The sequence below is a fragment of the Mirounga angustirostris genome, unplaced genomic scaffold (assembly GCF_029215605.1).
Source record: "Mirounga angustirostris isolate CCGP_5_RB_7025 unplaced genomic scaffold, mMirAng1.0.hap1 SCAF_4, whole genome shotgun sequence".
Taxonomy (NCBI): Eukaryota; Metazoa; Chordata; class Mammalia; order Carnivora; family Phocidae; genus Mirounga; species Mirounga angustirostris.
In genome coordinates, this window is record NW_026991712.1 from 157,122,672 (window position 1) to 157,146,318 (window position 23,647).

The 23,647-nt window shown below is 55.9% G+C and overlaps 1 protein-coding gene across 3 annotated transcripts; it reads left to right on the top strand.

Moving 5' to 3' along the window:
• The first annotated feature begins 137 nt into the window (after positions 1-137).
• On the top strand, positions 138-18,358 carry P3H1 (prolyl 3-hydroxylase 1). 3 transcript variants are annotated; one of them, XM_045897924.3, is made up of 15 exons: positions 138-653; positions 3,506-3,658; positions 5,492-5,681; positions 5,946-6,077; positions 7,189-7,328; positions 11,780-11,869; positions 12,143-12,195; positions 12,376-12,497; positions 14,012-14,139; positions 14,269-14,364; positions 14,752-14,902; positions 16,615-16,732; positions 17,077-17,152; positions 17,361-17,501; positions 17,900-18,358. In XM_045897924.3, the coding sequence occupies exons 1-15, from the start codon at positions 189-191 to the stop codon at positions 18,053-18,055; spliced, it is 2,211 nt and encodes a 736-aa protein (XP_045753880.1). In that variant the 5' UTR covers positions 138-188; the 3' UTR covers positions 18,056-18,358. The 3 variants fall into 3 exon arrangements, with proteins under 3 accessions (XP_045753880.1, XP_045753882.1, XP_064445381.1); XM_045897926.3 differs by lacking the exon at positions 17,900-18,358 and having other exon boundaries at positions 17,286-17,411; XM_064589311.1 differs by lacking the exons at positions 14,752-14,902; positions 16,615-16,732; positions 17,077-17,152.
• The last annotated feature ends 5,289 nt before the right edge of the window (positions 18,359-23,647 follow it).

Sequence of the window (23,647 nt, forward strand, 5' to 3'; positions counted from 1 at the left end):
TGAGGGGCGGGGTCCAGGCTTGTGGAAAGCCAAAAAGGTGGTGCAAGCCTCCCGGGCATGCGCCGCCTAGCTTGGGAGGCGGGGCTCCACTCAGGGGCGGGACGGGAAGGGGTGGGCGGGACTCCTCGGGGGTGGGACTCCAGCCTCCGTGGCGGGTGGCTGGCGGTCCCGTCAGGTCGGAGGAGGCAATGGCTGCACGCGCTTTGAGGCTGCTGACCGCGCTGCTGGCCGTCGCCGCCGCTGCCTCCCAGGCCGAGGTCGAGTCCGAGGCGGGATGGGACATGGCGGCGCCTGATCTGCTCTTCGCAGAGGGGACCGCTGCCTACGCGCGCAGGGACTGGGCGGGGGTTGTACTGAGCATGGAGCGGGCGCTGCGCTCGCGGGCCGCCCTGCGCGCCCTCCGCCTGCGCTGCCGCACCCGCTGTGCCGCCGACCTCCCGTGGGAGCTGGACCCCGACTCGTCCCCGAGCCTGGCACAGGCCTCGGGCGCCGCCGCCCTGCACGACCTGCGCTTCTTTGGGGGCCTGCTGCGCCGCGCCGCCTGCCTGCGCCGCTGCCTCGGGCCGCCGGCCTCCCACTCGCTCAGCGAGGAGCTGGAGTTGGAGTTCCGCAAGCGGAGCCCCTACAACTACCTGCAAGTCGCCTACTTCAAGGTGCAGACCTGCCCGGGCCCGGGCGGCAGGGATCCTTCTGGGCGTGGTTGCAGATGACCCGGGCGAACTTGGGGGGCCGGGAAAGTGTCCGCGGAGAGGGAACGTAGCCTCCTGGCCGGGGAGCTCTCCTCGGACCCAGGGAGAGCAGGGACCCTGCCGGGAGACCTGCTTCGCCCGGTTCGCATAAGCAGATGGTAACCCCAAAGGTCCAGCCTGGGGTTAAGGCACGGACTAAGCAAAACTTGGCCTTGTGTTCCCCGGGAGCCTTCCCAAAGGGAACTAAAGCGGCAGCTTGGGTTTCTCTTCCAGATTTCATTGTAAGTGCCCGAGTGAGAAGCTAGGACCTTTCTACAGTATCTTTCTTCCGGTTCGCTGTTCAGTGATGCTTTTCCTGCTGCCCGAGTCCAGCAGCTCTCTTTCAGGACGTGAGGTTGCCACGTCGCCAGTAGGGGCTGTCTAACCCCTCCCTGTAGCGGGACCCTCTGGCTATTGTCAGGTTTTCAAAGAAAATGAGTATTTTTAGGAATTCCAGAGTGGCGTAAGTCCAAGTGCATACATGGATTTGGAGTGCCCCTGACTTGCATGATGATGATGATGATGATGATGATGATGATGATGATGATGATAGCCAGCACATACTTCTAGGCACTATTTTAAGTACTTTGTGTTTATTGGTTTATTTGCCCAGATCCTGTCAATGTCCTGTAAGGTAAGTGCTATTATTAGGCCCATTTTATTGGGGGAAAAGAAAGAAGGAGCTGTGTTGCATATTGTCACATCCATAGTTTAACAGACCTTCGGTTCCACCTAAAGAGAGACTTAGGGAGCCGTGGGGACCACGGACTTCCACCTCTCCACAAGCATTTTGCTTACACAGTTTGCTTACATTCCTCCTTGTTACTTGGAAAAGTACTGTATTTGAAACCAAAATAAGTGGGTCATGTCTTTGGTCATGTCACTTAACAGCACACTCAGATTCTTTGACTAACGTTTCCTGAATACCTGCTACATTCCAGTTCTTGTACAGGTCATTAAAATACTTGACTTTATATTGTTTTGTTTTACATCACTTCCTTAGTGAGAATCACTACAGAAAAGGCTACTAAAAGGGTGTGTACATAGGGCGGTGGGAGCACAAAGGAGGGAGGATCTAGCTTCCTCTCAGAGAAACAAGGGAGACTGAAAGAAGAGATGACAATTGAAGTCGGTCCTAAATATCACTAGAGGAGAGAAAGGATGGCCATTCCAGATAGAGCGAGGCCAGACAGGGAAGAGAGTTCTGCAGGCTTCAGGAGCTAGTGTCAGAATCAGGTTTTAGAATGCTAATTCTGGAATGTGGAATAAGCCTTGGGAGAAGGAGAAAGTGGTGGCAGGGCTAACCATTAGGAGATGAGTTGGTGGGACGCCTGGGTGGCTCAGTTGGTTAAGCAGCTGCCTTCGGCTCAGGTTGTGATCCCCAGGTCCTGGGATCGAGTTCCATATCGGGCTCTCCGCTCAGCGGGGAGCCTGCTTCTTCTGCCTGCCGCTCCCCCTGCTTAAGCTCGCTCTCTCTCTGACAAATAAATGAATAAAATCTTAAAAAAAAAAGAGAGATGAGTTGGTTGTCCACTTGAGAGAAGGAAATTAGGTGCCTAGGTGCTTAGGGAGTAAAGAAGGACTGGGGTGGAGAGAGAAGATGGCAGGGCAGGAGAATAAATCCATGAAGGGGACAGACTTGTGAGAATTTCTAATTGTACAGTTAACAAAACAGGTGCAGAGGATTATTGACTTTGGGTCACCTAGCTATTTTAGGGTTAGAGCCAGGGCTGACTTCTTGTTTAGCATGCATTTACTAGTACTGATGAAAAAAGGAAAAGGAAAAAATTCTTAGCGTGTTAATAATACCAGCTAACATTTATTAAGCACTTAGTATGTGCCCAGCACCAGGTGTTAGAAGCCACATGTATACCAGCTTGTTTTAACATTACCAACAAGACTGTGAAACAGTGAGTGCTATCTCCAGGTGGCAGATTAGGGAACTCAAATAGAGAGTAAACTTTAAGTGTCTGAAGCCCCAGCAAGTGACTAATTAAACCTAGCTTTGTCACAGGTTTGTCTGTCACCTAAGCCGTGTTAATCATTAGATCATCAGTGATTTATTTTGGCTTCTACATAAGAACCTGTGTGACATTGATATGCTTGAGTCCATTGCTTTGGGCATTATTGTGGCATTTGGCACATTTTTTTCTTCTCAGATTTCATAACCACTTGTTTTAACCTCATGAGCCCTGGGCTTTGAGTCAGAAGACGCCATATCCAGATTTTGTATAAGACCTTAGGATTTTTCCGTCACCCATCTTTTCCTTGAATGTGTCAAAAACACTTGATTATATTTTTTGAAAAAAAAAAGTATCTTCTAGGGAAATCCTTAGGCACAGTATAATCATTAACTGCTCTTTCTCCCCTACTACTAAATTCTTGAAGCCTTAGACTTTTTTCAGCGCAGTTGCCACTTCTGAATCTTGAGAATATATTACTCGGGCAGTCAGTCTTCCATAGCATTCCTCCCAACAATATGACCTTTGTTTGAAAATAGAATGTTTACACTGTTGAAGGTTTACCTCCTATGATTTGGGGAATTGCAAAGCCTGATTTGGGAAATGGCTGCAGTTCTGCCCAGGGCCCTGTGCTCCTGATTTCTGGTATGTAGTTCCTGCAATAGGTGTGTTTTCTGGGGCTGGCGAAGTCTGGCGCAAACTGTGGAGTGGAAGGCTCAGCAAGGCTGGGATTTCCTGTTTACCGTGGACTGCCCATTTGGACACAAACCTTCAGGGTTTGGAGGTGAGGGTTATGTTCTTGTGCCTTATTCTTAGATCAACAAGTTGGAGAAAGCCGTGGCAGCGGCACACACCTTCTTCGTGGGCAATCCTGAACACGTGGAGATGCGGCAGAACCTGGACTATTACCAAACCATGTCTGGAGTGAAGGAAGCCGACTTCAAGGATCTTGAGGCCAAACCCCATATGGTGAAAAAAACTTTGTCCCCCCCATTCTCTCTTTTTACTAAAGTGATATTTACTAGGCTTGTTTTCTGATTACAAAAGTAGTAGACATTCATTGTACAACACTATAGAAAAATGCAGATAAGTATAAAACAGAAGGTGATCATCTATAATACTGCCACCTTAAGGAAACCAGTAGTTCATATTTTGGCCTAGTTTTTTTTTTTAAAGATTTTATTTATTTATTTGTCAGAGAGAGAGGTAGACAGAGGGAGAAGCAGGCTCCCCGCTGAGTAAGGAACCCAATGCAGGGCTCGATCCCAGGACCCTGGGATCATGACCTGAGCCGAAGGCAGATGCTTAACCGACTGAGCCACCCAGGTGTCCCTATTTTGGCCTATTTTTAAAACTCTTCTAGATCTTAATTTTTTTCCCCTAACTTGGTGTCATACTGTGTATATATTTTTCATCATCCTTTTTGAACTAACACTGTATCATGAGCCTTCTCTCATGTCTTGATTTTCTTTGAAAATACAATTTTTAGTGGCTGCATGATAGTCCATTTTATGCATAATTGTATTAATGTACTGTGTAGGTTTTTGCTTTCACTACTGTAAGTGGTACAGTGTTCCTCGATGTTCTTATTCTTTTTTTTTTTTTAGATTTTTATTTATTTGACAGAGAGAGAATAGTGAGAGAGGGAACACAAGCAGGGGGGAGTGGGAGAGGGAGAAGCAGGCTTCCTGCTGAGCAGAGAGCCCAATGCAGGGCTCGATCCCAGGATCCTGGGACCACAACCCAAGCCGAAGGCAGACGCCTAACAATTGAGCCACCCAGGCGCCCCATCGATGTTCTTTTTTTTTTTTTTTAAAGATTTTATTTATTTATTTGAGAGAGAGAGAACACCTGAGAGGGGATAGGGTCAGAGGACGAAGCAGACTCCCTGCCGAGCAGGAAGCCCGATGCGGGACTAGATCCAGGGACTCCAGGATCATGACCTGAGCCGAAGGCAGTTGCTTAACCAACTGAGCCACCCAGGTGCCCAGCCCATCGATGTTCTTATTCTGTTTGTTTAGGAGAAGTCTGTGTCCCATGAGAGATATTGTCTGTGATGATACAGCATTTTATAAAGAGCTTATGTTCTTGTAAGTTTTCATAGTTTAGAAATAGAGATACTAGAAACAATATCAAAATGACTTTTAAAAGTGAATTGTGTAAGGACGCCTGGGTGGTTCAGTCCATTAAGCGCCAGACTCTTGATCTCAGCTCAGGTCTTGATCTCAGGGTCCTGAGTTCAGGCCTCTGTTGGGCTCCATGATGGAGGTGACAACTGCTTAAAAAAAAACTGTAGATTGTGTACATCTAGTACATTACACAATCACACAGGTTTGGTGGGGGTTTTTTGTTTGTTTGTTTTTTAGTGATTCTATGACAAACGGAAATGGTTATTCACAAGAATGGATGCTGTGTCCCACAGATGGCAAAACCCATTCTGTAATCAGCGGCAGCCCTAACTCCCCCTTATGCTGGAAGGATTGCTCCCATCAGCACAGACCTAATTCTAGCATCTAAGAGTTCTTTTTAATTAAACTTTTATTTTGAACGCTATTATCCCTACAGAAGTGCAAGAAAATTATAGTGAACTCGCTTGTATCTTTTATCTAGATGGAGTTTAATGCTTCTGGGTTTCCAAAGAAACCTGTGGAGACCATTTACAGGAGGCCTTCACTGGGTAGCGGGCACCCTTTTCCGTCCCTAACCTAAGACAGGCCGTGAGGACGCAGGGGCAGGTGGCGGGGGGAGCGAGGGCCCAGGGCTGTGTGCGGCCCGCAGTTGAGTCCCCCTTCCTCCCAGTAGCACCAGTTCCGGCTGGGAGTGCGGCTCTACTCGGAGGAGCAGCCGCACGAAGCCGTGGCCCACCTGGAGGCGGCGCTGCGAGAGTACCTGGTGGCGGACGCGGAGTGCCGCGCCCTGTGCGAGGGGCCCTACGACTATGACGGCTACAACTACCTGGAGTACAACGCCGACCTCTTCCAGGCCATCGCAGGTGCGCGGCCGCGACCCTCCCGCACGCGCGCCCGCCCCCGCCCCCGCGCGCCCCTGCCCACACCGAGGCCCTCGCCGGCTGCCCAGGGCTCCCGGGGCCACGTGCGGACAGTCCCCACTGCTCGCCGTCTTCCGCCTCAGACCTAAATGTAGTACATCTCGGAATCGGACTGAAAATTCCTTGCGCTTGAATTTGTTCCTCGTCCCAGAATTCGCATCCTGAAGATCCAGCTGATGGTTATTCCCCGTCTTTGATTCCTTTCAGATCATTACATCCAGGTCCTCAGCTGTAAGCAGAACTGCGTCACGGAGCTGGCTTCCCACCCAAGTCGAGAGAAGCCCTTTGAAGACTTCCTTCCATCACATTATAATTATCTGCAGTTCGCCTACTATAACAGTAAGGCCTACTTTCTTCCTTCTCTGCCGCTTTTCAGCAGGAAGCCAAAAGCAAGGGAGGCAGGGATGATGGCCACTCTGCACGTCGGCATCTTTGGCTTCTCACTGTGACCTGGGACTCCGGGAGGCACCGTGCCGGGTGACCCCTGCCTGCTTTGTGACAAGCCACTGGCCCCAGAAACCAATGCTAGTAACCCAAAAAGCTGGGAGACGGAGACCTAGGACCTCTCTCTCGTCCCTTCTAGAACACTGATAATCTGACTCTGAATCCGAGTTCAGTTAGAGCAAAGGCAAGGGTGTACTACCATTTAAACCAGCTCACGGGACATTTTCCAGCCCTTCATCGTACAATAGTGCGGATGCTCTGGGTGGTGCGGGGTGGGGGGCTGCCAGTATCCAAACCAGCAACAAGTCAGCAGGTCCTCATCGAGTTCCTACTGTGTGCTAAGCATCACCGCATATTCGAGAGTGTGAGGTGTTTATCGTTGCGCTGAGACCAACACATGCAAACAAGCACTGCTCCTCCGTGGAAGAGGCCACCTGCTGTTGTAGTGTCCCCATCTTCTGAAAATCTGCAGGGAGAAGATAGGAAGATGGGACTCTTCCTAAAATTGGTCTAGTATGAGGCCAGTGTTTAACTGACTTGTGAAATTATAAAGATGTGGGCGTTCGGGTGCCTGGGTGGCTCAGTCATTAAGCGTCTGCCTTCTGCTCAGGTCATGGTCCCAGGGTCCTGGGATCGAGCCCCGAATTGGGCTCCCTGCTTGGCAGGAAGCCTGCTTCTCCCTCTCCCACTCCCCCTGCTTGTGTTCCTGCTCTTGCTATCTCTCTGTCAAATAAATAAAATCTTTAAAAAAAAGATGTGGGCGTTCAGTAGTAGGCAGGCCTGAGGACCCTGAGCCCCTTGCATCAGTTCTGCATTCTGTGTTTGCATAAATTCTATTCTTCTCATTCTTCTAGAACTTCTCCCTCAGGTCAGGCAGCTGTGGTAGGTAGCAGGGCCACCTTGCCGTGTCATCACCGCCTCAGGCTGTGCTGAGACTCAAGACCAGTGGTTCCTGGTGCCCAGGATTGGACCCTCTCTTCTCAGACATTTCTTTTTTGCTTTGCAGTTGGGAATTATACGCAGGCTATCGAATGTGCCAAGACCTATCTCCTCTTCTTCCCCAACGATGAGGTGATGAACCAGAATCTGGCCTACTATACAGCCATGCTTGGAGAAGAACCAGCCAGATCCATTGGCCCCCGTGAGGTGAGAGACTTGCATCAGTTAGAGGGCAGAAGAGTGGCCGGGGGGTGGGGGGTGGGGGCAGAAGGGTCTGGTAGTGCTCGGGCAGCGGCCAGGAGGGGGGGTTGCCTGGGCCGGGCACGAGTACACTGATGCACTTGTCACTCAAGAACCAGGGAGCAGGGGCGCCTGGGTGGCTCAGTTGGTTAAGCGACTGCCTTCGGCTCAGGTCATGATCCTGGAGTCCCGGGATCGAGTCCCGCATCGGGCTCCCTGCTCGTCAGGGAGTCTGCTTCTCCCTCTGACCCTCCTCCCTCTCATGCTCTCTGTCTCTCATTCTCTCTGTCTCAAATAAATAAATAAAATCTTTAAAAAAAAAAAAAGAACCAGGGAGCAGCCTTACTCCACACCATCGGGGTCCAGAAGTCTGCCGTCTGAGTTGTAAAAGAAAAGCAGAACCGCAACACAGGCTCCCCTTTTCCCCTTTCTTGGTACCTCTGCTTTGAGATTTGCTGTCATTTGGCCAAGATCTATCATTTTTTACTTCCAGCTAAATTCTTTTTTCGCTCACCTGTTTTCTTGCCTGTTTCCTCCCTGTCCCTTCTCTGAGCTCTCCCTCCCTCAGCATCACTCCCAACTCAACTCCCAAGCAGACGCAATGACCAAAGTGAAATACACTGACGTGTTGACAGTGGTTATTTCTAGGTGGTGGAATATGGGTGATTTTTTTGTATCTTGCCCATTTATGTTTTCTAAATTCCCTTCAGTGGAATTACAAGTTATTTTTTGTAGTTAAAAACACGAAAAGTTCTTTTTTTAACTCAGTGAAATACAATCCTATGAACCTCGATATTTGTACATACGCCTTTCACAGACCCTAGACCCTCTCCTTCTTGAGCCCAGAATGGTGAGTTGGATTTGAAGTCACTGGTCTGGGCTCCTGCGCTTACAAGGATGTGTGATCTTCTGCATGTCGTCGTGTGGGATCTCAGACACCCTGCACTGCCCCTCTGAGTCTCCGTTTCTCCCTCTATAGAACGCGATTATGGTTCTTACTCTTTCTTCAACCCAAGATGAGCGCGAGAGGCAAATGAAATACCGAGTAGAAATGCACTTTGTAAGCCAGCAGGCGTGGCACGAGTGTGTCCCAAGAGTTGTGTGGACAGGCAGCATCCCAGGGGTCTTTTTGATGGTAGACAAGTAGCCAGCGGCTGGCTTCCTCACCTCTGACCTCAGCCACCTCCTGGAACAGGGGGTGGGTGGCCTATCGTGGCTGCAGTGATCCCTGACTTCAGAACAGGAGACTAGGAGTGAGAGGAAGGCGAGCCTCAGTCACCCATGTCCTGCAGGCTCCTCCCAAACCCTAGCTACCTTCTATGTAAAAATGTAACTTTGCACCCGTTTTTCATTTTATTGGAGGAAAAATATGGTAAATAGCATTACTCTAGAGGCAGCTCATTTGTTTATGTGACGAATATTTGGGACAAATAAGGGTGCAAGAGCAGGCGCACTCCCACGCCACCGGTGGGATTATGAGTTGGACCATTCGTTTAACCGGCAGTTCTGCCCCCGGAGATGGGCCGCACAGCCGTGTCGCACGAGGATGCAAAGGCAGACGCGCCCGGACACGCGTCAGAACCTTGCTGCTAAAAGCAACCACCCGAACCAAGCTAAATGCCATCCATTGGGGAACTGGCTTAAATGAATCGTGGTAGATGCATTCAGTGGTATGCGAGACAACCATTCTATTGCGTGAGTGGGTTACTACCCAGCGGTATGAGATGGTCTCCATGATATTGTTGTAGGTAAAGGAAAAAAAAAAAGATCTAGAACTGTATATTCTATCGTATTTATGTTTTTTAAAATACATATGTACTTTTTAAGTCGTCAACTTTGTGGACGGATTGACAAGAAACTGTTCATCAGCTTACCCCTGAGGCACGGGCCTACAGGGCGGGGGTGGGGAGGGAGACCTGTTTATATTTATGCCTGTTGATACTTTGTGGATCTCTTCTAGCTATAGGTGCATTACCTTCCTGTCTTTTTGAATGCCATCTAAAGCACACCTCAGGGACTGACGATACAGAAGGGTACATAATCCCGAACTCAGAGAATACTGTAGTAAATCTAAGAGTGGCCATGGATGCAAGCTGGAGTGGAGGAAGGACGTAATTGACTGACTGGCAAGCCACCGGAGGCTTTTCAAGAGGAAGTGCTGTTGACATTTGGTTTTAAAAGCCTTCAGGAGGTGAATGAGGCAAGGGAAGGCCTGTGAGATGGAGGACAGCATGTGCATACAACCCGGACAATTGTCCCACATGCATGCAAGGTGATATGAGGAGTTACAGGAGATGAGGCCTGGGAGGGTCAGATTCGGAAGGGTCTTGAGTGCCCTGACAGGACCTTGGCCTCTGTCCCACAAGGCAGACAGTGGTGGGCGCTTGAAGGGTTTTAAGCAGTAGTCCAGGCAGCCGTGCAAGGCTCAGAACGGGAAGGAGCTGGAAGCAGGAGACCAGTACAGGGCTACCGTGGCGATGCAGAGGGGAGCTGCGGGGCCGGGGGAGATGCTGGCTGGAGGAGGGAACTGGCTGGGTGGAGTAGGAGGTGGCATTGGCAGAATGGCGGGGGGGGGGGGGCGGTTCACTCCTCTCTCTGCATTAGACACAAGTTTCCCGCTTGGGAGACGCAGGCATGGTGCTGCCCACCTAGCTCAGGAGCGCACGGTGGAGCGGGATGCTTTCCTCACACATCTGCCCTGCCTGTACTCCAGCCCCAGGGGGCTAAGCTTTCCTCTGTTCGCCGAAAGAAGGACGTAGAGGATGAGGCGGCAGTCGACTTCCCGGTGTGGTGGTTGTGGAGCTTACCATTGAGGGTAGCCACCCTTCGCGTGTGGGGGGCATTTAGGCTGCAAAATTCCTCCATAGCTTTTATTTTTATTTCATTCGATTCTCATAACAACCTGCTGGGGTGGGGCTACCAGCCTGCCCTGAAGGGAAAAACCCAGGTTCTTCCTTCCTAGCTCTGGAACCCAGTCTCTTCTCGCCTGAGGACGTTACCTTGTAGTTGTCCTCTCTGGCCACCAGGTGGCGACAGTCTGCATTTGCGATGGCACTTCTTCGGGTCTCTGTCTTGCTGAGTGAAGACCTTCCCAACCCCCACTTTATGGTCATATTAGTGAGTTTGGGGCAGAGAGGGAAAATAAACCACTTTTAACTAGAACCCTCCTTCGGGAAAGAAAGTAACTAGCATTTGTTGCGGGCTGCCCCAGTCCACACGCTGTGTGGTTCAGCCCCCATCATCTCATTTAATCCCCACAGTGGCCGTGGTAGGGGGCGCTATTCTCCCATTTTAGAGATGAGAACATTCGGGCTCAGAGAGACGGGCTAGCTCGCCCTGTGGCCTGTGGCTGAGGGTGGCAGCCCGGGTCCCTCCCTGCGTTGTCTCAGCGCTGGCGCAGTTCCCAGCTCCTTGCTCCTACTCCATGAATCAGTGCCGAGCGAATAAACGTAGGCGTGGGATTTGCTTCCTAGCAGCCTCAGGGCCGCGGGAGAGGGTTTAACGAGAGAACGCACCGAGCGTGGTGTCTAGCACTTGGTGAATCACTTAAACTCCTTAGGAGAAATTTCCATCTCCCTGTTGGGTAAATATGCTAGATGATGTAGGACTCATTGAGGTCTTGCTAACATTTTCCTTACTGCCTTCATCTTTAATTGCAACTGATGATGTCTTCTTTCTCTTTTCTTTCCTCTTCCTGCTGCTTGGAGACTAGCAGGGCACCTAGGGAGAGAGGTGGCCCCAGAAGGCACTTAGTCTCCCAGCCCTGGGTAAGCCCTCCCTGTGAGCACGTGTGGGAAGGGCCAGAGGGCCCGAACCAGCTGCTGCAGCTGCAGCCGCCCTGCTCCAGGAGGGATCCATCCAGTCTGTTCAGAGTCTCAGGGGAGGCAGTGGGCCTAAGGAAAAAGCTCCTGGCCTTTAGGGTTTGAATGTCGGTCCCTGCTCCCTTTCCTTTAGTGTCAGCTTAAACAAGCCGCCTATCCCCCCCTGCACCTCAGTGTCTCCATCTGTAAAACGAGGAGCACGGTGTCAACGTCAGAGGTGGCTGTGAAGGTCAAATGAATAACACATGGGTCACCCAACATCTAGGTCTCCTGCCTCCCCGTCGAACCCCTACGGAAGTCAAGAAAGAACTCTCCTTCTTTGAGGAATATTTCCACATCTCCTGAGAATCCTCAGATTTCCTGTCTCAGTGATTAACGGGGGGCAAGGGGGGGCGGGTGTTATGTCACCCTCAGCGGAAGCAACCCTTAACACAGGGGTGAAGCTGCTGTCCCAGACGGGAGAACAGGCACAGTAGTGGTGGTAGGAGAGGAAGCTCAGATCACACTGGGAGCAACAGCATGGAATGCGGGGTTGGGGGCCCCCCGAGAGTTAACAGGGCTGAATTCCAGGGCATTCCTTCGACTTTGTTTCCTCAGAGTGCCCGGGAGTACCGACAGCGCAGCCTGCTCGAGAAAGAACTGCTCTTCTTCGCCTACGATGTCTTCGGAATTCCCTTTGTGGATCCGGTGAGCCCGGATGCGGGAGTCGGGGAGGGCGGCTGGCTGTGTGACTCTGTTTGGGGGGTGGAGCCAGACACGGGATCTGTGAAACCCGTGGATGAGAGACAGAGGAAGACAAAGGGGAATTCTGGGCAGCCAGAGGTGACTCTAGTTTGGAGACTCACTTGATCTCCTGCAAGGAGGCAGCTGGATTCTCCCGGAGGCCCGAGTCTGTGCAGAGACCCGGAAGATGAAGCGGGTCACCCTACAGCGTTGATTTTTCTCCTGATCTGCTTTTAGGATTCATGGACTCCAGAAGAGGTGATTCCCAAAAGATTGCAAGAGAAACAAAAGTGAGGACCCTGAAGAGACTGCATGACTGGAGCGGCCTGATAAGCACTTGAGGCTTCCTGAGCCCAGGCAGATGTGCACTCCTGGAAGTGGGGGGTGGGGGCGCTGGTCCAGGCTGGGAAGCTGGGGTGGGAGCCAGGGTGGCCCCCGGAACACAGTCCTCAGAGCGGCTGTGCGCACAGGTCCGAACGGGAAACAGCCGTCCGCATCTCCCAGGAGATCGGAAACCTTATGAAGGAGATTGAGACCCTGGTGGAGGAGAAGACCAAGGAGTCGCTGGATGTGAGCCGGCTGACGCGGGAAGGTAAGAGGACAGCACTCCGGCCTCTGGCTGTCGTGGAGGCAGCAAGGCAGGCGTCCCCGCGCTAGCTGGCCGGCCCCGGGACTGGGCCTAGACTCACCAGGACTTCCACCCGGAGAAGGCCTTCGGGGAAGTACGACTCCTGGGTCACAGCAGCGCTAGTTAAGCTCACTGCAGTCAGTGTTTATAGTGCAAACCTCATCCGGTCTCCCCACTTCCATCATGCATCCTGCTACCAAGCCTCCAAATCTGAGGTCTCTTCCGCCCTGCTCCGCCCCCTCCAAGCTGTGCTGACACTGCTTTTCCTCGCCTCTCTCCCCAAGCCTCTCCTCTTCCCATTGCTGCGGGTCCCCTGCACCTGCTGTGTGCACTCCTGTCCCTCCTCGATCTGTGCTTCCCCTACCCCTGCAGTGGCTAGACCGGGCTTCCAAACACGCAGACCCTACCCCTACCCACCCTGCCTGCTGCTCGAACTACCTGCTTCTACCTTCTGTTCGTGTGCCCTGGGCTGCTTCTGTTCCTTGGGCCCGTCTGCCCCCGTGGCTGTGCTCCTGCCTGTCCCTCCTCCCGGTACCCTCCCATCGCCTCTGCCCACGAAGCCTTAATCTCCCTGTCCTGGGGACCCTCTCCCTTTTTGTTTGGAACTTTCATGGCAGCTTTCTTTTTGCTTGCACCAAGTCTGCCCGTTTGCATCGTTGCTGGGAGAGGGGCCGTGTTCAGGTGTGAGACCCTCACCTCGCACGCGGGGCCTGGCGCACACGGGGGCTTCAGTGAGTCGCCTTCAGTAGGTCCCCAGCACGGAGGGACACCAGGAGAAATAGAAGAGAAGGTTAGCCTTTGCTCTATAGTTGCTTAAATGAAAAGTGGGTGATTTCACAAGAAGAGCACGTGGAAAGAATTTGTCCCGCATTCCTTGGTTTTCAGGCAGCTTTCACTCTGTGGTTTCTCTTCTGTGGGGGAGGCTGGCTGGGCAAATTGAGGTCCTCGTTGGAAATAAATGCTGCCGGTGCCTGGTGCGATGGCAGCGAAGATTCTGAGCCTTCCCTGTGTGCCCGGTAGTGTGCTGAGCTTTTAACTCGCCTTGATGCTCTTTACATCAAGCAAGCACCAGTCTCAGGAGGTAGATGCTGTCTTACAGATGAGGAAATGAAAGCTCAGGGAGGTTGAGTAACTTGCTGAGCTCACACAGCTAATAGGTGGAGGATTCAGGAGTTAGACCCCCTTCTTTTTGATTCTGGAGCTCAGGGTTTGAAGAATCTGTTGGCGATGTTTCCTCAACAACTGGCGAGGGCCCAGAGCCAAGAACTGTTTGGGAGAGGAGCTAGGACTAGGGCCTGGCACTCCCGTCTTGTCAGCTCCAGGTGCTGTCCTCCGAGCCATTTGCCACCTTTGGAAGTGGCCGGATAGGAGGTTTCTCTGGTGCCCTGGAAACAACTGGAATTTCTATTCCCCTCCGATGGAGAGTGTCTGGACAGAGCTGCCGCTGGACTCAGCCCAGTCTTGCCGTTGCTTTGCAGGTGGCCCCCTGCTCTATGAAGGCATCAGTCTCACCATGAACTCCAAAGTCTTGAACGGTTCGCAGAGGGTGGTGATGGACGGCGTAATCTCCGCTGACGAGTGCCGGGAGCTGCAGAGACTGACCAACGTAAGGGAAACCCCTGCCTCCCCGCGCCTCCCCGCTGAGCTCGCCCGCCCCTCGCTGCACACCGGCGACCACCTCTTCGCGGACCCTCAGCTGCCCCAGCTAAGCCCCCCTGTGTTTTGGGCCTTGCAGGCAGCAGCGACCTCAGGGGATGGCTACCGGGGTCAGACCTCCCCACACACCCCCAGTGAAAAGTTCTATGGCGTCACGGTCTTCAAAGCCCTCAAGGTAGAATCAGTACTCAGCATTCTAGAGTGTGGGGAATGGGAGAGGGGAGGCTCAGGCCGTGGGGGGTAGTGGGGGGTGGGAAAGGTGAAGGTGTCTGCCTGTTGGATTCCAGAGGCCACTGGAAGGAGGAGGAATTAAGTTGAGGAGGTTGACTTTTGCGTCCTGGCTGGTGAAGCAAGTGTGATCAAAGTGAGGCAGACGAGACAAGACTGGTGGCCAGAGCTGGGAGAGGGCTTTCTGTCCACAGAGAGGAGCGTGGAGGAGGGGCAGGTGTAACACGGGAGCGCTGTCACGCGTGGGAGCAGAGCAGGGGGCCCGATGCCTCAGTGGGCTCTGTTGGCCCGCCGCCGGGCGTTCAGGGCAGCTGACTGCTGGTCTCCTTGGCAGCTGGGACAGGAAGGGAAAGTCCCCCTGCAGAGCGCCCACCTGTACTACAATGTGACCGAGAAGGTGCGGCGCGTCATGGAGTCCTACTTCCGCCTGGACACGCCACTCTACTTCTCCTACTCCCACCTGGTGTGCCGCACCGCCATCGAAGGTGGGCCTTCTCCGTCCCTGCTGAGCACACGCTGTGGCCTGGCGCGGGTGCTGAGGACATGGGCAGGAACGGGATACGGCCCTTTTCATCCTAGCCGGGGCACCAACACGAAATGGGGCAACCCCGTGCGATCAGTGCAGCGGAGGGAGTTCCAGTCCGTCCACCAGGGAGTCAGGAGGACTTCCTAGAGGAGGTGGTGACCGTTGTGCAGGATGAATAGGAGTGGTGGAGTGCCCAGGTGATGAGAGCATGTTCGAGCCAGAAAGAACAGCATGCACAAAGAAGTGTAGGCATTGGGCAGCCTGGTGGGGGGGACTAAGAAAGTGGCCATTTCTGGGGCGTGGGGTTGAAGGGGGAGCAGTCCGTAAGTCAGATAAGGCTTGGACAGGCTTTCAGAAGCCACACTACGGAGAGCTACATTCAGGAGTTTGTTTTCATCCTGTAGGCCACTGGGTCTCAGCAACGCTCCTGGGCTTCCAGGCGTGTAGGTCAGTCATGAGCGATGTTGCAAGTTCTGTCACAAACTGTTCGGTACCAAATCCGTGAGAGACGGACTTTTACAAGTCAGAGCAGATGCGAGGTCACTCATCGTCTGCTCTCTCTCTCCTGCATTCCCTTTGCTGTCCTGAGGAGGGATGAGGTGTGGCCAGTGCCCCGGGGTCACACGTGGCCCACAGCCCCATCTGTCATGCCGTCGCCTTCGGAGGCCCCGGCACTGATGGGCCACTAGGTGGTAGAGATGAGAGGGCTTTATCCGCCCCCCAGAAGGTCTGGAGTGCTCTCGAACTCTGGACACACCCAGAGGAACGCGTCAGACACAGCCGTATGTGTCGTGGCCTCTCAAGGTGGGGGCCGGGCAGCGGGAAGCTGGGAAGAGTCCTCAAACGCGAAGGACTCGGTGAGACCTTTGTCTTCACGAGGTTAGTTTTGCCGCTTTGTGGTGAGAGATTTGGAGAATGTGGATCAAACCAGAGGGCGGGAAGCTGGTCAGCAGTGACCGGGTGGGCAAGGACAAAGGCCCACCTGGCCAGTGGCGGTGGGAGTAAGAGAGGAGAGGACAGGTGAGGGAGACAGAGGAGGTGGAGGGACAGGGCATGGCACCTGGCTGGACAGGTGGGGACAAATAAGAGGGATCTACCGTGACCGGATGGTGCCACCAGCCTGCTCTGGGGGTGACGGTTCCATGTCATGAATGTGCTTGCCTAGCATTTTACAGTACGTTCCGTCGGTGCCCTTTCACGGCCTTCCTCCTGCGTGGCTTCTCCCCCTGCGGAGCCCTGCGGAAGCTAACTGCTTACCTTTGCTCCTGTCTGGTCCCCTCCGTGCCACCCTCATCTCGTCTCCCACTGCAGAGCGAGGCTCACTGTGCCCTGCATCCTGCCACCCTCCTGACTCCTCATTTTCATCTCCCGGGGGATTCCTATTTTGTAAATTCGAGCCAGAAAGCTGGGGTCGTGCCGCTGAGCCCAGAACCTGCCCTTGGTTAGAGCCTCCCAGCCAAGCTTGCTGCATCTGCTTGGCCCACCAAGAACCTTGCTGGGAAGCCTGCAGATTCGTCTGCCCCCCGGGCTGATGGCTTAGCCAGAGACCCCCTAGTTCACTGGCCATTCCCACAGACCCAAAGGCATTTGGGAAGCACCCCCCATGCCAACAGGAGAGCTGCAGTGTCTCCTGAGGTGTCCCCACGCTAACGTGCGTTACCTCGGCCCCAGAGGCACAGGCCGAGAGGAAGGACAGTAGCCACCCAGTCCACGTGGACAACTGCATCCTGAATGCCGAGGCCCTCATGTGCATCAAGGAGCCCCCTGCCTACACCTTCCGGGACTACAGGTGCCCGCCCTCCCTCTGAGGTCCCCAGTCCCCTGCGCCTTGCCCCGTCCCCAGCACACAAACACACGCACACACACAGGTGTGGGGCCAGCTGTCCCCAGAATCCAGTCCCCTATCCCCACACCCTCTGGCCAGGCAGGCGGACAGAAAGGGAGTCATTCCCGTGTGGTGTGATGAGGAGGACAGTGGGTTCTCTGGAGTGAGGGTGGAGGGTGGGGAGGCTGTCTTCCCATGGCGGGCCCCCTCCCCCTGCTGCTTGAGAGCCCCTGGAGATGTGGGAGCCGTGGGCTGTCGGGGGGACAGGAGGAGGCGGCCCATGGCGAGACCATGTCTGTCCTTCCCAGTGCCATCCTTTATCTAAATGGGGACTTCGATGGAGGAGCATTCTATTTCACTGAACTAGACGCCAAGACTGTGACGGTGAGCGTGCCCTCGTGCCTGTCCCTGGGGGCCAGAAACCCTCACAGTGCGGAGTGCCAGGGCTCCCCTCCTCAAACTGGGGGGCTCAGAGATATGTCGCTCACTCCTCTGACTGGCCACCTTTTCTCTCCAGACCCTAGTGATCCCGTGTCCCCTCTGAAGGCAGGTTACAGTCTCCTGTGTACCCCCCACTCTGTGTCTCCTTCAGGCAGAGGTGCAGCCCCAGTGCGGGAGGGCCGTGGGATTCTCTTCAGGCACTGAGAACCCGCACGGGGTGAAGGCTGTCACCAGAGGGCAACGCTGTGCCATCGCCCTGTGGTTCACGTTGGACGCGCGGCACAGTGAGAGGGTGAGAGCGCTCGGTGGCACTGGGATCTGCCCCTGGAAGGGCCCCGGTTCAGCGTCCCCCTTCCCAGTCTCCTTGCCAGCGACTTAGACATAAGAGGGACACTAGGCCTGGCGTCCACAGAGACTCCTCCTGGTCACGTTGCCTTGTCCTCCCTGGCCCTTCTTCCATACTGCAAATGGGGCTCCGGGTTGGGGTGCCAAACTGGGGGGTGGTGCTGGCGCTCGGTCGCCTGGCTGGGCAGCACTTCAGCTGTCCGCCCAGAGATTAGGACCTGCTGGGAAACAGATGAGCTCAGAGGCCATGGGGAAGAACCTGTTGCCTCCCAGCAGTAGCACCTGAGAGCAGGTGAGCGCCTGGTCCAGAGGCCTCCCTGAACAGGCAGGGGTCTGTCCTTGCAGGACCGGGTGCAGGCGGATGACCTGGTGAAGATGCTCTTCAGCCCAGAGGAGATGGACCTCTCCCAGGAGCAGCCCCAGGAAGCCCAGGAGGGGGCCCCCAAGCCTGTAGAGGAGTCTCTGCCTGGCAGTGAGTCGGGACACAAGGATGAGCTCTGACAGCATCTGGCTCGCTGTGGAGGGGTGAGCGGACCCACCCTGAGGAACTGTGTCCTCCACCGGGCGGCCCCCGGGGGCTGCGGTCTGCCACCCGGCGGGACCCTGCTCGCAGCCGTCCGCACGGTGCTACCGCTCTCGGAGTGGACATGGCGGGACGGCCCTCTTGCCTCCAGACCCGGCTGAGGGCTCAGGACGCAGGCCCGGAGCCGCCCCCGGGGGCCTGCTCAGGCAGCCGAGTGACAGCACTGCAGTATTTAAGTGTCTGTGTAGACAACCAAAGAATAAATGATTTGTGGTTTTTTACCCAGGAGTGGGTTCAGAGAGTAGGAGTACGGCTACCTGCCGCCCGGGCCGGAGGCCGCTCCAGGGCAGCGTGAGGGGGCCTGGCAGGGGGACCTCTGCGGCCTCGGGCCGGACACCGAGCCCCAGGCGCCTCAGACCTGTCATCTGCGGAATGGGGATGCCGGTCCCCACTCTGCCCGCCTTCTGGGTGGATTCGGTATCGGATGTGACAGCCCTTTGTAAACTGGAATGCTCTGGATGAATGGTGGGGATTATGACCAAGCCCCCGCCGGCAGCCAGCTCGGGCACATCGCCCCCGCGTCGGCCGCATGCGTCCTGCTCTGCAGGCCGGCCTCGGAGGCCCTGGACCCCAGGAGAACACACACCTCTCGGAGACAGAAAGGGTACAGGTGAAGATTCTGCCCCTCTGGCCGCAAGCCCGTCTCCCCTCCCGGGCTTGAGATGCCATGGGGTGCCGAGTTCAGGAACCCGCGCTCTGGTCCTCACTTATTCAGTCAGCCAGTAGCCATTGGTTGAGCCCAGTGCTGCTGGGACCACGTGAGCCAACGAAACAAGTCCCTGCCGTGACACAGCTGCTGTTTTAGTAGGGGCGACAGGTAACACACATGTGCGCGCGCGTGCGTGTCGGCCTTCGAGGTGGCCAAGGAAGCCAGTCAGGCCCTGAGGAGGGCCGAGCAGCACAGAGTGGGCAGGAAGGGGGACAGCCCTGCGGTCACGGTCTCGGGGCCTCGTCGGTCCCTGTGGGCATGTGGGCCGTGCCTCAGTGAGACAGCAGAGGAGTGTCAGCCTCGGGGAAGGGTGTGTGTGCGGGGAAGGGTGTGTGTGCGGAGAAGGGGCTTTGGGGCAAGGGCGAAACGAGGAGAGGCGAGGGAGGTTGCTGCAGTCCCCAGCGGGAGGGGAAGGTGGCGTGGAGTAGGGTGCTGGTAGGGGAGAGGGTGGAAGAGGGCAGGTTCCGGATCCATTTTTGAGGTGGAGCCGACAGGAGTTGCTGATGGGTCAGGTGGTGTGAGAAAAAGGAGCATCAGGAAGGCTTCCAGCCTCCGCAGTGGGAAGAAGGGAGCCGCCTGCCCTCTGGCAGAGGAACCGCGGCGGGGATGGCGCTGGGCGTGGACGCCGGGAGCCCAGTGTCGCATGTGCTGTGCTGAGTTCCAGGAGCCTGGAGCCTGTTAGGCCTCCAAGCAGAAATGTCAACTACACAGTCCGGTGTGTGGACAGGGAGTTCAGGGAGGAGGCGGGGGGGAGCCATCACTTTGAGAGTCGTTGCCGGCCGTGGATGGTGTTCAAAGCTGGGAGACTGGGTGCGCATGGACAGGAAGAGGCAGAAGACCGAGCCTGCTGGGGGTCCCAACAGAGGACAGGAGGCCAGCCACAAGCAGGGGACCCGAGAGGGGTCTCAGGAGCTCAGCCCTACGTGGGGACAAGGACGAGCTAGACACGCGACATGGAGGATCAGCTGTTCTGAAGTGGGGAGACAGCATCATATGTGAGCGCGCTCAAGGGCAGGACCTCACGGGGACGGTCACTCCTCTGCTAGTCCCTGGTGATCGCATCCTGTTTGGTGACGCACTCGCCGTAGGGAGAGAGGACACACTGATGGAAAGAGCATGAGCTTTGCCCCCGGGCTGAGCTGGGTGAAGCTCACTTCCATCCTTGGAGTCGTGTGAGGCCAGAGTGCGTGTCCCCCGCAGTAACATGGGGTTGTGGTCCTTACCGCCCAGGATGCCTGACCGCAGTAACGAGGGAATGCTCGGAAAGCACCTGGTGCAACACTTAGCACGTAGCAGATACTCCACAGAACAGGAAACTACATCAGTCTGATTCTGGTCCTCCAGAGGCTTCCACACCAAGGCAGATGCCCTTTACAATTTCAGTGTATGCTAACCACACAGAGCCAGCCAACTGTCTCAGTTTAACCCATGAAGGGCCAAAGGTTTTCAGTGTCTGGGCCTGGGATAAATACATGTCATGGGGGCGGGCTAGTGGTCCAGGCAAATGGCAGGGCTCCCAGCAGGGGTGCCAAGGACAGCCTGTGCTCAGGGTTGTTTGGGGAGGAGGGGGCACCCCCCGCAGCCACACATGTTGCAGAGATCCCACCCCACCCCCACCCTGGGTGAAGTGTGGGACCCAAAAATGAGGCTGGTAGTAGGGCCTGGAGGTGCTTACATTTCCCTGGGAAGGAAGCAAACCACACGCCAAATGCTATGAGTGGAAAAAGGCGCAGAGCTTTACGGAATGGCAGCTCTGGGCGCTTGGCCCCGCCTGGACACCACACTGCCGCCCAGCTGTGGTGCCTGAGACAAGTCCTCTCCATTCCCAGCCTGTGGTTCCAGAGGAACAGAGGGAGTCTGAGTTGCAGGGGGAGTAAGACCAGCACCACCTCCTGAGCCCCCAACATTTCAGGTGGTGGCTGCCGAGTGTGCTGGATGGCAACCAACTGAATCAGACCCTCCCGACGGGCGGTGGGAGGGGGCCAGGGAAACAGCTCCAGTAATCCACCCGGAGGGAGGCAACGACGTGGACTCCCCAAACCAGTCGATGATCAGTGTGCGTCTGCTGAGCCTGGCTCTCTGCCAGGCACTGCTGGGCAGGAAGGGGCTGTGGGACTCCAAGTCACAGGCAGAGCGCCCACACCCAGGCCGAGAGGGCCCAGGGGGGTCTCGCCCAGGAGGGAGTCTTTGGCGAAGAGCTTTCCTTAGCCAGCCCCATTTCTTCAGGCAGAGTATGCTTTCCAAAAGCGCTTCCACCCATTATTTGATCCCTGTATCTCTCTCATGAACCCGACAAGGCCAGTGCCTTTATCCCTATTTTATCTCAGAGAGGCTAAGGGACTTGCCCAATGTCACACAGCCTTTTGGTGGCAAAGGTAAAGCTAGAAGCCTAAGCTTCTGGTCACATACGTGAAGGCACTTGTTAGGAAGTGTGGCACCCCAGGGCGGTTTCTAGTTAGCTCCAAACGGAGGCTGGGCTGGGACCCTGAGCGGTCCTGCTCTCCCCGCATGCCTGGGAGTCACTGGACTGCAGGGGACCGCAGGGGGAGTAGGAAATGCCCCCCAGGAGCGCCATCTGAATTCCAAACAGCTTTGGAACCTTGGTGAGGGAAGGCCCTTAGGGTAGGAGAGGATATTCTGACAGCCTGGAAACCTCAAATAGCAAAGAGGAGGGTTGCCCAGAAGAGCTTCAGAGGGGACGTGAGCCTCAGTCTGGACCACAAAGTAGCTCTGGAGCCCAGTGCGAGGGAGGGATGCCCTGGACGGAGGGGTGTGCAGGCATCCCCACGTCTCTTAAGGCCTCACGCCCCCAGACTTCACTTCTGGGGGCAGCTGTGTGACCTTAAGTGTCTCACTTCCCCTCTTTGGTTCTCAGTCCCCTCATTCATCATGGTCCTCCTCAGAAATCAGGGTGTGGGATGAACGTGGGATGAGCGTGGCGCTGGCGGACAGGTCTGCTGCATGCTCGGCCCGGGGAGGTTACCTCCTGGCCTGCCCAGCGCCAACAGCTGCCTTGAGGACCAGACAGTTCGTGCACAGAAAGGGTGCTCACTGCGTCCCCGGGAGTCTCCGCTCTGGGCCCCAGCCATGTCCTCTGTTCCCCCTGATCGTACGGTCTCCAAACTGCCTGTGATAGAAGAGGGATCCCAACGCAGGACTGACTTCTCAACTGTTCTAGGCCCCTTTTGAATTGGGGGACCCTCGGGCCGTCCCAGGAAGCAGGTCTATGTGTCCGTGGATCCACGTGGCTCTGGCCTTCCCAGTGCACAGGGGGCCCAGTGTCTGCCCCGCATGCGGAACTGCAGGCCAAACAGCGCCCAGCCCTGCCCCAGCCACTGGAGCTGTAGGCCATACCAGGGGCCCACGCCCCGGGCGGGCACAGGGCAGCCCTTGTCTGCGCAGTGCCTGGCACCCCCTCGTTTGCATAGCCACGTGAAGAATGCGAGGGAGCAGGCTGGGGACAAGTCCCTGCAGAGGGGGGCCGGGCTGTGGGGGAGGAAGCCTACGGGTGAGGGTGGGGGTCGGCAGCCAGACCCTGCTTTCCCCCAGTGCGGTCCAGGAAAGGCAGGTGGGCCACTGGGGATGGAGGGGGCAGCCAGGGGCTGGCCCGAGTAGGAGCAGGATTGTGACATTCCCCCTGCACCCACGCCCGGTGGAGCCCACGGGGCCAAACTGAACGTGAGGGGATTGCTAATGAGCTGGAGGAGAGTTAAATATTCCCCTGCTCCAGAGGGCTGAGCTGGGGTGGGAGAGAGAAGGGGGAGGCGGGGCACTAGGAGGGGCAGCCCGAACCCTAGGAATGTGCAGAGGCCACGGCTCCCAGCTCCTGGCTCCGGGTCAGGCTGTTCTGGAGCTGGGGGCCAGGGCCCGGTGCCTCCAGCCCCAGCAGGAGCTGCTAAGCCAGCCAGCAAGGGGATTAACGGGGCTGAACAGTCTGCCTTCCTTCGGGCTGATGCCAGGAGGTCAGTGCTATCTCCCACCTCCCTGGCCAGGCCCCTTGCTGGCTGGCAGCCAGGTCTGGCCCAGCCTTGAAGGGTCCTTCTTCTGCCCCCCTCAGATCTCAAACAGACCCCACAGTGCATATTCCCTGGCCTGGCCTCCCCTGCTTTTGATACATATGGCCCCCCAGAACCTGGGACTCTCTCTCCCCAACATCCAGCCCAGTCTCTCCACATCTGGCCTCAGAGCCCTCTCCAAAAAGTTCTCCCTGATGTCTAACTTTAGTCTTACCTGCTGCAAAGTAGAATTCCATTTCTTTTCTGTCCTACAGTCAGAGGACAGAAAACCCAAAGGGTCAGGTCAGCCATGCAATAGCAAAATCCATCATCTCGGGGCTGGCGCTTGGGCAGGCATTAGAATTGTAGGGCACTTGCATGGTTCCTAAAGGGGGTTCCCTGGCAGGAAGGCCCTGAGGGCAAGCAGGGTCACTCCTCCCAGCCCCTCCCCTCTCTATCCCTGGGAGGTGGGGCAAGGACACCCACCTGGGCCATGGCCCCGCCCCCCGCCCCCAGGGGGCTGGCAGGAGCTCTGCTGGAGACCCTGCCCTGGCTTAGGCGGCTGCTGTGGGCGGGCCCCTGGCCTTTCCAGCCCCTGGGCCTCCCCCTGCATTCTAGAGCCCAGAGCTGCTGCAGCCGCTGCTGAGGCTGCTGTGGGCCTGCCCCCTCTCCTTCTCAGCCTCTGGCCAGCGCTGCTCCCCCTCCCCCCCACCCAGCAGCTCCTCTCACCTGGCCATGACCCCAGCCCCCCCAGGGACCCTGGCCCAGCCCTGAGCCCTGGAACCTGCAGCCCCCTCCCCTGGGCC